We start from the raw sequence: 12,645 nt of genomic DNA, 5'->3' as shown, positions 1-12,645 counted from the left end.
ATACAGAAGAGAGAGTTCCAGTAGCAAACGCTGGTCCCTTGCCGCCAGCAGGTGCTCCTGGCGGCTGATGCAGGACAACTGGCTTACGTACTTCCCTCTAACGCTGCAGCTCAAGGACCACGCCGCCCTAACGGAGTCTCAACTGCAAGAGGCTGGGGGGGCCTGAAAGCCACTGACAGGCATGTTTCCGTAGAACAAAGAGCTCCGGTTGAGCCTGTAACAAGGAAAGCTATTTCCCTACGAGGGAATGAGCCTGGCACAGGCTGTGTGTTCCACCCCTAAAGCCCATTCTTAGGAGGCTGACAGCGGGCTAAGAGACTTTACGCACAAGACTGCCTTCCCGGCACGATGGGTTTTCCAGGCGCATGGCCTGACGGGTTCCTGGGTGATGCCTACGCATCGCACAAAACCATCTGTAACCCAGGCCCCACTATTCTCCTCCTCAGTCAACGGGCCGTGGGGCTCTCCCCATGTAGGAAGTGTGCCCTGGTACCCTAGGTGCAGGCGGGGAGAGAGAGGTGGTGTGGCAGGAGTGTGGTCCGTGGGACCCATGCTTTCAGGGCCTGCTTCAAGCCTGATCTCCTGCACCCAATCATCCTGTGGCGCGTGCCACACTTCACAGCTCAGTGGGTCAGACAACACCCACATCAGATCGCGCGATAATCTGGTTGTCCGCCTCAAGTGTTCTGTTTCTACAAAGACCCGGAAGCAGGCCAAGAGCTGTTTCTCAAAAAAAAGAAGTAATCCATAGAGGATGGCGGGGGTGCTTTGCTTTGAAACCCTATAGGCACGGACCGTGGCCCTGTGACTCCCTACAGAGGTGTGCCAGTGGCTCCCAAAAGCACCCCACAGATAACTGGTAGATGTCATGGCATCTATAGGACCGTGTGCCCCAGCAGCACCTGGACCTGCACGGAGCCTTCCTGCTCTGGGCCCCACTCAAAACTAGCAACTTTCCATGTCACTTGGTGAGCTGGCCAGAGCATCACACCCAAACGAGGACTGTGTTGCCTCCAAAATGCCGAGGGGCTCACTATGCGCTGTGTCTCCTTTCTGTCTCGCTTTAGATTTTATTTCTCTGACAGAGTGAGACAGCGCGCGCAAGCATGTGTGTGAGTTGGGGAGCAGTAGAGGGGAAGGCAAGAGTCTCAAGCAGACTCCCAGCTCGGTGTGGAGCAGGACATGGGGCTCAACCTCATGACCATGAGATCATGACCTGAGCCAAAACCTGGCTGCTTAGCAGACTGAGCCACCCAGGAGCCCCAGCTGTGCCTTCTCTCTCGCTGTAAGAAGAGCCTCTCCTTCACCATAAGAGAGATACTTCAGGGAGCCCCACTCCACTGGCTCCCTAGAAATTCCCATGAGGAGGAAAGTCCCTAACTTCTGTCGACATCTTTCCACTGCATGCAGAGTAGCTCCTGCTTCTGACTCACTTGACCCGGCCCATGTGGGACCCCCTAGGCAGTAGGCCAGCATGCTATCCTGGGATGGGAGAGACGGTCGGGGCCCCGTGATATGCAGCAGGACCCAGGGCTGCAGAGCTGCGATCCCCAAGCTGGGATGGTGGCTGCAAGCACGCCGGTCTGCTGGTCCTCCCTGGCAGCGTGGAAAGACAGCATTGGCCAGACGGACCACCGCACGGCAGGTTCCAGAGGCCGTGTTCATCCACGCGAGCACCCGAGCAGCGGCTGGAGTTAGAGTGCCATGTGTAAGCGGAAGACAGCCCCTCCTGGTTCTGCACGTCGGGTGCGTGAGCCCAGTGCCGGCGCCGCAGGGCTCCCCGTCCACGCACCCTTCCAGTCCTCGCTGGGGGCACGGACCTCCAAAATCCCTCCAAGAAGGGTTTACTCTTCTAGGCCATCCAGAGGCTCCTGCTCAGCCTCGGCCAGCAGAAAAGCCCTCAGCACAGAGGTCAGGGAGCCCGTGTGTGATTCCGCCAGTGGCTCCATGGTGGGTTCCAGGACGGGGAAAGCAGCCCTGGGGTAGGTCCAGGCCTACTCGGCCCACCGTGAGCCTGTGAGGCGGACCGGAGCCAAAACTCCACGGATCCCGTAACCCCAGGGAGCCCCTACTCCGACTGGTCTGCTGGAATCAGCGTCCAAGGGTCCCGTAGAGTCTGAGGGCTCCCTGCTCCCCAACGCAGAGCCACCCTGGTTTGATGCCACAATTTCCGTGGGAGAAGGCTGGGAGAAAGAACAAAGGTGCAAGCCTCCAGCGGCAAACTGGGGTCCTTCCAGCTTGCCCCTCCTTCAAGGGGTTTCAGACCTGCAAACTCAGTCTTCAAGTCTGGGAGCTGATTCAGGGGCCAGCACCACTTTTTCATTCAAATTACAGGCCTGCTCACTCGGCCTGACCGGAGGAAGAACCGGGCTGACCGCCCGTCTACTTCTCCTCCAGGGGCACAGATGTCTGGGAGTCAGGCCATTCTGATCATGGCTCTGGCTCTGCTGTCCATTACGGTGATCATCCCACTTGTCTCCAGTGGACAAGGGCCAGCATCTGGCCCCACCACCCCAGGATCTAGTTATGTGTGCTGCGGAGCCCTCTATGCGGAAAGAGACAGAATACCAGGGATCTCTGAAAACAGGTGTGAAGTCGGGTCTTGAAACCCAACAGACTGCAAGTTCACTTAACAAGAGCACGCTTGGATCACCAACATCACCCACTGGTGCCGCTAGGCCCCACCTCCGTCCGGTCACCACTGAAGGGGGCACGCTGAGCTGAAAGCAGGAAATGGAAACAGAGGCCTTGTCCAAGCTGGGACACACACCCCAGCCCTTTCCTGCAAAAGGTTATCCAGAAAATCCCAAGACATAAAGAAAACAGCAGCCCAGAAAACAAAACAGCCTATCCAGAAAGGAACACTTGAAGATTAAATAAACCTTAGAAATTAAAAAGATCACAAAAATTCAAGGGTAGGAGAAAGACAAAACTCAAAAAATAGAACGAACAAGGAGAGAATGTGAACGCTATCAAAAATCAAAACAGGATGGCCAATAACCAGATGACGAGAGTTCCAGAAGGAACACATTTTAAAAGGGAAAGGCAGAACACGTCTCATGCTCACCGAACACCGGAGCCAATGACCCCCACGAGCCAGGAGGCCCCCACGAGGAAGGCCCTTGGGCAGCTCTGTGGGAGCTCTCCGTGGAGCTGTGGCGTGCGGGGCCTGTGCACACCCCTGCGGCTCAGGCTTCCGCAGGTCGGTGCTCCCTGCGCTTTCCCATCCTGCTACTTTGCCCATTTGAAAACTCTTAAAGTGGTGCTCTGCTGTCCACGTCTACGTGCAACTTGGTTTTGTTTTATAACCCGGCTCTGGGGTGGATCCAAATCGGTCTGTACAGCTGCCCAGGAACCCGCGCACTGCGTCTGAGTCAGCGGTGATGGGGGAAACAAAGGCATGAGGACAGGCAGGCGAAATTAACTGTCCTTCTAAGCTGCAGCGCGCTGGCAAACCCCAGAGGCAGGCAGGCTGCCCCGCTCCTCCAGGAAGCCCCTCGTTACAAGGAGAGCCACCCTGGCTTGACAAAGCAAGGGCTCCGGTGTCCCGTATCTTCCTCAGCAGACAAAGACCCTTCTGGAACCTCCCCTGTCTTTACTTCCCCCACCCCCAAAGTATAGAACGCCCTGCTCGTCGTAACCCCTGGCAGCAGGCGGCAGCAGGCGGCAGCAGGGAGCAGCAGGCGGCAGCAGGGGGCAGCAGGCGGCAGCAGGCGGCAGCAGGGAGCAGCAGGCGGCAGCAGGGGGCAGCAGGCGGCAGCAGGGGGCAGCAGGCGGCAGCAGGGGGCAGCAGGCGGCAGCAGGGGGCAGCAGGCGGCAGCAGGGAGCAGCAGGCGGCAGCAGCTCTCTCCGCCCGCAGGTCCCGTGCCCAGGCTTTGAGGAGATGACCCCCATGCGCTGAAGGTGTCTCAGGAACTCTCGCACGGCTGGCAGCTCTGGCCGACCTCCATTCAAACACTGCCGAGTCGTGACTCACCACCGCATCCCCTTGGGGGCCGAATGACTACAGCTGCCTCGGCACATGTGCCCCTGCACACACACGGGGCTTGGTTGTGGGGTCTGTGCACCTTCGGCTTTGCTAGGTCCTGCCGGTGGCCGAGCCAAGTCCTGTCGGTGACGGTGACACGAGACTTCTCATCCCGACCCACACCCTGTCCGGCCATCGGTGTTATCCTACACCTACACGTGTTGGTTTAACCTACCTTCCTCTGCTTACTGGGGTGCCAGTACTTCCCTTTTGTGGGCTGGGCTCACCTGCTTAAAGACAGGGCCGTGGGCCCTGGCCCTCCCTGTGCCCCCTCCCAGTGGCTCGGCAGAATGCCGCCAGCAGCTTCTGATGCAGCCATGGAGCCAACGTGGGGCCCTGGGCCGTGAGCCAGAGCACAGCCCGCGACCTGCCCGGGACGCCGACCTTCCTCTGCACCTCCGTGTGGGGAAGCAGCCCCAGGATCGCTGGATCTCTGCGACAGCAGCCGGCCCTCAGTCAACAGCCTCCAGCCATCTCTCTACTGAATTCTGTCCTGCAAGCTCTCTGCCTAGCTGGGTACACATCCCTGGGTGGGAACATGAGTGCGTGTTACAAGCATCTTCTCCTCTCCTCAGGTCCATCTTCTCACTTTGCCTTTTGTTAAAAGAACATGTCTAAACTGGCAGATTGTTCTCTGCAAGGGTTAACCAACAGCAGTGTGTGACATGCTAATTCACTACCTGCCAGCTGCTGCGGTCTTCTCCCCCAGCTTCTCACTGTTTAATGCCGACGTAGCCCTCTAGCGGAGGGCTGGGGTTGGGCCGGCTCCGGAAGGCTGTCTGGCCAGCTCCGCAAGGCCATGTGGCCACCGAGGTCCAGCTCAGGCCGGGTCCCAGAGTAGGTTCTCTGCACGAGGCCACAGGTGAGGGAAGATGGACGGCAGGTGGGGTGGGAGGTGTTCAGACACTAGGCCTGGAAGTGACCTACGTCATTCCTGACCACCACTCAGTCCCATGATGTCCCTGGCCCCACGATGGTACAAAAGGGTGGAAACTGCCCAGCTATGTTCCCAGGATGGAAACTCACAGAAATCTGAGGACCTCCCACCTCGGTGGCCACAGGCACCCCTCCTGAGGGTAAGATCGGGGGCCCTGTCCCCTGCAGCGCTAGCCCTTTACCAAGCAGGCACTCAGGACAGAATATCCTGAAAGAGCCACAGGTGCTTAACTGCAGAGTGGGGTCACGTGGGGCCGTGCAGCTCTGACACGAGGCTCGGTGCCTATGCTCAGGGCCCATAGGGAGAGGTGGCCACCCGGTCGGACCTGTCTGGCAGCCCTCATAAGCACTAAATGCCTCTCACACAGAACGCAGCTTAGGGTCAGTGCCGCGCTGGACACGCTGGGCTCTCCGGGACCCCCTGAGGTCTGTTTCTTCAGTGGCACCAGGTGCCACTCAGCTTTTTGCCCTCGCTGTCCTGTATGTGCAGGGAGCACCTGCAGCCCCGGGACACAGGAGCACATGGGAGGCAGGCTGCCGAAGCACGCGGGAGGCCGGGCCGTGTCTGACAAAGTCCTTCTGGAAGGAGATGTGGAATCCTGACGGCGCCACTCTTCCCACTAAACGTGTCTGCTCTAACCAAGCCAGTCTTTGTGGACAAAGGTACCTACGCTACGTGGTCGTGGGTTCGTTATCACGCTTTTCAAATGAACAGCTCATGATTTTTCAATGTCTCGGTTTTTACAAAAACACGGCAGGACTGGCATACGCAATCACATGAACAGCAGCCCCTTGGGGTCCCTGATGTTTGAAAGAGTTGGGGGGGGGGGGTCCCTGGTTTGGGAGTGGCTGTTGTGGCAGCAAAAGCGGCAGCTCCTGGAGCCAGAGCCTCAGCTCCAACCCCGCGGCGACACAGCACACCTTGCGTGAGTGACCTGGCCTCTCAGCCAGTTTCTCCCATGGGATGAAACGAGCCATACCCCTCGTTCACGTGAAACTGGACCTCTGCACCAGGCCAACGCCCGCCCGCTGTAACCGCGCATGGCAGGGGCGTGACCCCTGTGTCAAGCACCCCAGTACCTGTCAGCCACATCCAGGTCAGAGTCCATCTTCTCCAGGCCCCTGGTGATGCTGTCTAGCTGCTCGCCCTGATGGTGGAGGACGCGGGCTGTCTCTTCCAGGCGCTTCTGGGAACAGGCCATCAGACCTGTCAGCTGCTTTCCCCTGGTCGCGGGCACTGGCACTTCCGCCGGAGACAGCAGCAACTCTCTCCAGAAATGCTCGATGATGCTGAAGACCACATTCCGGCTGGGCTGCAAGGAGCTGAACCAGTGCTTGACGTGGTCCTTCTCCAGAACAGTGATGGAACTGAAGACAAAGTGCGAAGCCTCCTTCTTGATCTCAATCACACTGGACAGGGGGAAGCTGACCAGGGCCTCCCCGGTTTTATCAGCTGCAAATCTCAGGGAGTGAGATGTTAACGAAAGCTTTCCAGAAACCCATTGCTTCTCCGGTTCTAAGTAGTAGGAGCAAGGCCAGGAGTGCACGCAGATCTCTCTGCTCATCTGGCTCCCAGGCTGGTCTGTCCCACGGCCACGGCCACGGCCACGGCCACTCTGCCTCTGGAGGAGAAGGACAGGTTAGTGGAGGGGTGAGGCGAGCGCATGTCAGCCCACCTGGACCGCAGACAACAGGACAGCTCAGGGTGCTGAGGACACTGGGGACCCACACCACCCTGGTACAGGCAGGATGGAGGCCCACCCCACCCGAGCTAGGGTCCACGGCTCGATGCGACCGCCAGACCCTTCACAAGAACACCGCTTCTGCCGTGACAACCCCACCAACACATACTCCTCACACGTTCCCACACTAACGATCTCCTCTTGAAGTCTTCATCGGAAGGAAACCGTCCTACAGGCAGACCTTTCTCCTCCTGCATTGCTCACAAATTTCATCATGTTCTGTGTCGTCATCTAGCTCCAGGTATACATCTGTCTGTGCTTTCACACAACCATAAGCAGCGAAGGTGCACTGTTCACATCTACAGTTTGCGTTTGCTGACGAAGTCTGCAGTCAGGCATGATGGATGTGAGACAACCCTTCCAGAGCACCGTGTGCGCCCTCTCACTGACCAGAGAGCACCCACAAAGCCGGGAAGGACAACCTCTGCAAGGTCACACCACAAGTACGTGATGAGGACTTGGCCACAGCTAGGCTTGGGAGTGCCTTATGCTCCTCCCTTGTGGCCTGAGGTCCAGTTGTCTGGGGCCTGTCTTCCACCCCCCTGCCTCCCGCGGCCACGAGCACACACGGTCACGGAATGGTCTCACTTGTAAACATGGGAGAACAAATCACTGTCGTCACCTCTTACGATACCGAGGAGAGTGGCCTTCACAGTGTGGCCAGGGCATCAGGGAGTCTCTGAATCCTGGCCGTGGGCTCTAGGCCCCACAGTCCCCGTGGAGCGGCAGGCCCCACGGAGCCGACACTGACATGGTCCCTGGCTGCTGCAGCGTCCACAGAAACCCGACTGGCTCCTTCACGGAGTTACACTGTAGTAGGACCCAGACTGCTCCGCGATGCCCCATCAGGCAACAAAGGAAGGACAAGATGAGAAAAGAGCTTGCGTTGCAGGGAGCTTCCTAATTACACAGAACCAAGTGCCGGGGGAGTAGGCGATGCATCCACCAGACAGCAAGTCCCCATGGGACCTCAGGAAGGCTCTGGGAGGGGCCAGTAAAGGCCCAACACCAAGTCACCTTCCAGAGAGCTTGCACATGAGTCTTCCGAGCCTGTGGGGCAGAGACACGGCGTGGCTGCCTCTCCTCTGGGACCTCGTCTCTTGCTGGACAGAGGGAACCAGAGAGCAAATGTGTCCTGCTCAGACGTCTGTCCCCAGCAAGAGGGTCATCCACCTGACACTGGAACAAACACAGACTACAGGGTGCGGCCCGCCTGGGGGCCCATCAGCCCAGACCCTCGAGGTCCCCACCAGCACCCTGGTGCCACGGGGCCGCTGCTGTCGCGAGGACTGAAGGGGGTGGAAAGATCTCTGTTCTCAGAACCAGGGGATACCAACCAGAGTTTTGGTGTTTCCCAGCCCAAGACCAAGGTCAGAGGCAAGGTGCTGGGGCCCCACCCCAGACCATGCTGGCTGTGCCGGTCAGTACCTGGAGCCGGTCTGGCCATGGTCCTCCTGGCCAAAGGGACCCTCCTGCCACTCAGCCACCCGAGCACCACACACCACCTCCCACCCACAAAGAGGGAGGGCCTGTGTTGTTCAGCACTGTCCATGTTGGCGAGCTTGCTGTGGTGTGGACGCTGAGTCCCTCCCAACAAAAGCCTGTGTCCCGGGGACTCCTGAGCTCCAACTCCAGTGATGGGGTAGGGCACTGCAGAGTCTGCAGGATGTTCCTTCCCCCTCTGGGCCTGTTTACCCTCCACCAAAATGAATGAAGACTGAGGGACAGCACCAGCTCTGAAATCCGCCAGAATTCAAAGACCAAGGACAAGGAGACAGGAATGAACCGTGAGCAGGAGGAACGGAGGACCTGTCACTGTGTCCCCCGCTCTGCCCGAGCCACTCTTCAGACAGACTGTGCGCTGCGTGTGAGTGCTGTGGGGACAGTGGTCAGGCCTGGTGATTCCAGAAGCAGCAGAGGGAGAAGCCACGGCCAGCGTGCTTTCTACCACAGCTGACAGACGAGTAAAGAAGATGAAAGGGACGGCCGGGGCAAGAACAACAATCCTCCGCCCTCGCTCTCCCTCAGCTGCGCGCTCACCTGCCACACCTACCCTGGGTGTTCTGCGGGTCCCCTGTTCCCCAGTACTGATGGGGGGAAGCAGTGCCCCTGCTCTTGTGCCCTCGATCCCATCACATTCCAACAACACCTACCTCTCCGTCCTTCCTTCTCACCCCTGGCTATCCCACTTCTCCAAATGCCAGACAGCGAGTGGCTTGGGCTTTGTGAGCCCATGGTCCCTGCCCATGCACAGCTCCGGCATCGTACAGCGGGAGCAGCCGGAGACGGCGACGGCAGCACAGGGCTGTGTCTGTCCTCACTCACCACACAGGGGCCACTGCACTCGTCCTCCCTGTCCCAGACCCTCTCCCCAGTTAACACAGACTCCCTAAGCTCTGTGGAGAGCTTAGGGCAGATCAGGGGCCCCTCCCCACCTCCCCACAGCCCTCTCCAGTCACCGTTCCTCCCAGAGATGCCCACTGCGGCTCCCACCGCCAGGTACCTCCGCCTAGATGGGTTGCTCCGCCCAGGCCTTCAGGTGGCCAAATGTACTGCCCTCCTCTGCCCAACACAGGATGCTTCCTCCCTGGTTTCCCACCCCCAGCCCCAGGGCCTCCAGCGGCCCCCTCCCCTCTCCTGCCCACGGCCACCTCCAAGGGCTCCCTTTCCCTGGAAACAGACCCTCCGCCAACCATACGGCACCTGCCAGAGCTCCCAGGAGCCTACATGCTGACAGGCTCTGTCTACACACTGGACAAGGCTAACCTGAGGAGGAGGGTGCCATGGGCACAAGGTCAGCCCATCGTGGGCAGCAGGTAAACACGTGGAAACAGCGACTACATCCACCTCAACTGGCCTTTCTCCTCCCTCCTGCTGACCTGGGTGTCTGATCTATGCTATGTTCCCAGAGGCCTTGTCTCGTCCTCGCCTCTTCAGCCCGGAGCCCACGTCACCCTGAGCCCACGTCACCCTGGGACGGAGCTGAACGAGGATGGTAAGACCCCGGGACAGCACCCCAAGGACACTCATGGCGAGGCGTGAGCAGGCATGTGAATGGGGCACGGTCCTCCATACGATGCACTGTTGGATGTGGACGTCGTTCAGCGCCGGTGCCCGGCCTGTGGCCTGGAGTGGGACTCGGCACCAAGTAAACACCCTATATTTAGTCAGTTTCCAGAGGGACAGAACCAGTGATGTCTCATGCCTGTTCCAAGGCCTCCTGAACACAAGGCGGTCTGGAGGCAGAACAGTGGGAGCAGTGTCTCCCGGCGTCTGCGGCCACCTTTTCCATTACCTCCACCTCCTGCTCCCACTCTCGACCTGGGAGGTTCACATGAGCTGCTGGGGGGCTCTCAGGGCCACAACATGGCCTACTCCCACGGCGTGCACCATCCTTCTCACCCTCGGAAAGGAGAAGGAGGACCTGTCCCTACTTCTGCTGCATTCTCGGCTATGCGCTAACGTGACGGTCCCCTCCGGCTGTGGGCACAGTGCATGGCTGGGCCCCATCAGGGCTCTGAGCAGCGTCCTGCCCGCCCCCATGCTCTGACTCAGTAGGTCCGAGTGGGGCTCAAGAAAGGATGTCTCTCAGGATTCCCAGAAGGTGCCGGGGGGCCTTCGGGGACACAGCAGGCGCTGCAGCCTGAGCTCCAGCACCAGAGGGCCACCGTGTGGATGAGAGGAAGCACAGCATGGAACACGGCGTCCCATATCCTAGCCTGGCTCCTGGCTCAGCTGTGCCAACAATCCTGGGGAGCACGCGGACCTCTGGCCCAAAGCCTCCCCCTTTGTAGGAAGCTTGGTTTCAAGACCTGAGCTTCAAGGAGTCAGAATCCCGGGATTCTTTCCAGGCAACACCTATCTCAATTTCATATTTCTCCTGAGACACACACTTTCCTCACGTTTTCTCAGTCTTCGGACAACGGCAAACACTGCTTCCCACACTTTTCCTGACTGCCTCCCATGATCTGCATTCACAACTGCAATCCAAAAATCAAGGAGCATCCAGCCGATTTGCGGCAAGATGTGGACAGTGCATTGTCACTTTCTTTAAAAAAGCCTAGAAAGAGCAGACGCTCACACACACAAACTTCAGAGACCGCGTGCGTGTGTGTGTGTGTGTGTGTGTGTGTGTGTATGGGGTGGGGAAAGGAGGAGAGAGAGACTTCACACCGGAAGCAATGACCGGATGTCCGTACAGAGAGCTGCATTTCAAAATGTGTTGAGGAGTCCAGTGTGCACGGGATCAAGGGGCTCCTCCCCACAATGACCGCCCCGCATGTTCTCCCTGACTCCACGCACACACTGGCCCTGTGAGGAACCCCACAGGTGCACCACACCAGGCACAGCGAGGCCACCGGGCCTGCAGCTTAGCACACACGGGATCACACACTCCGTGTGGCCCCATCTGCCTGCCTCGCTGGTGTGCTCAGCTCCGCCCAGGAAGCAGACGCTCCCAAACTCATCCCACTCCCAGCCCCCTCTCCTCTGCCTTTCCTGGTCTGCGGTCCACCTTGCTCTCCTTCGGGGTAAGCTTCAGGAAACGTGGCCACAGTCCCCCTCCAGCCCCCACCAAAGCTCAGAGTCCCACCTGGGGAGACCTCCCTTCTCCCCCCTCAAAGGTAAACAGGGCAGCATCTTCCTCATTCGACAGAGGGGCGGCACCCACCCCGTCACTCAGCGTGTCCCCTCTGTTCAGTAATGACGGACGAGGGCACCCAGACTTCTCGAGGCATGGTCACCAACTCAGAGCTGTAAACGCGCAGCTGCAAGGCTGAGTCAGGCCCCTCTCACCGCATGCAAGACCGCACAGGTGCATCTGCCCCTCCGGCACCGGGATGAGCGGCCCTGGTGGTTCCTTCCTGCGCCTGACCAGTTGGGAGACCGGGAGGCTCTGCCCAGCCCTGTACCCTCCGGCGCCCGCTCAGCGTTATGGGCCATCTGCAAGCTCCCGGAGCAAGGAGTCTGCGCTCTTCCCGTCCAGACTGACGGGGCAGGTTGGCGCTCCCACGTTCCGTCCAGCGCGCCCAGACCCCGACCTGTCGCCCCCCACTTCCGTGCCGACGCGCAGCCTCAAATCCTCACTTTGGGTTCCCCACACCTGCACTCCCTCGCCACCCACTGCAGGACGCCACCACCCCTCGGACCCCAAGCGTCTCCTACAGGCCTCCACAATCCCCCCGGACCCCACTATCCCTCCAGGTCCCCCCCTGTCCCCCCAAGCCCCCAATATCCCTTAGGCCCCCAGCACCCCCTCCGGGCCCCCACCGACACCCTCCGGCCCCCACTGTCCCCCTCCGGCCCCCACCGACCCCCTCCGGGCCCCCGGCATCTCCTCAGGACCCCCACTGTCCCCCTCCGGCCCCCACCGACCCCCTCCGGGCCCCCGGCATCCCCTCCGGGCCCCCACCGTCCCCCTCTCGGCCCCCGGCATCCCCTCCGGCCCCCACCGACCCCCTCCGGGCCCCCGGCATCCCCTCCGGCCCCCACTGTCCCCCTCCGGCCCCCAGCACCCCCTCTCGGCCCCCGGCATCCCCTCCGGCCCCCACTGTCCCCCTCCGGGCTCCCACCGTCCCCCTCTCGGCCCCCGGCATCCCCTCCGGCCCCCACTGTCCCCCTCCGGCCCCCACCGACCCCCTCCGGGCCCCCGGCATCCCCTCCGGCCCCCACTGTCTCCCTCCGGCCCCCAGCACCCCCTCTCGGCCCCCGGCATCCCCTCCGGCCCCCACCGACCCCCTCCGGCCCCCAGCACCCCCTCTCGACCCCCGGCATCCCCTCCGGCCCCCACCGTCCCCCTCCGGGCTCCCACCGTCCCCCTCTCGGCCCCCACTGTCCCCCTCCGGCCCCCACCGACCCCCTCCGGGCCCCGGCATCCCCTCCGGCCCCCACTGTCCCCCTCCGGGCCCCCCCGCCCCCCTCCGGGCCCCCACCGTCTCCCCT

The 12,645-nt window shown here is 60.7% G+C and overlaps 1 protein-coding gene across 2 annotated transcripts in view; it reads right to left on the bottom strand.

Moving 5' to 3' along the window:
• SNAP47 (synaptosome associated protein 47) overlaps nucleotides 1-12,645 on the bottom strand; it is a 43,349-nt gene that overhangs the window by 30,235 nt on the left and 469 nt on the right. For both annotated transcript variants that reach the window (XR_013966905.1, XM_080805038.1), the window contains exon 2: nucleotides 6,044-6,585. Coding sequence is in view for 1 of the 2 variants with exons in the window: in XM_080805038.1 (XP_080661164.1) it covers nucleotides 6,044-6,528 (485 nt within the window). In the remaining variant the exon portion in view is untranslated. The remainder of the gene's footprint in view (nucleotides 1-6,043; nucleotides 6,586-12,645) is intronic.

Source organism: Martes martes (genome assembly GCF_963455335.1).
Source record: "Martes martes genome assembly, chromosome: 5".
Classification (NCBI taxonomy): domain Eukaryota; kingdom Metazoa; phylum Chordata; class Mammalia; order Carnivora; family Mustelidae; genus Martes; species Martes martes.
This window is presented reverse-complemented; position numbering and strand designations above follow the sequence as displayed.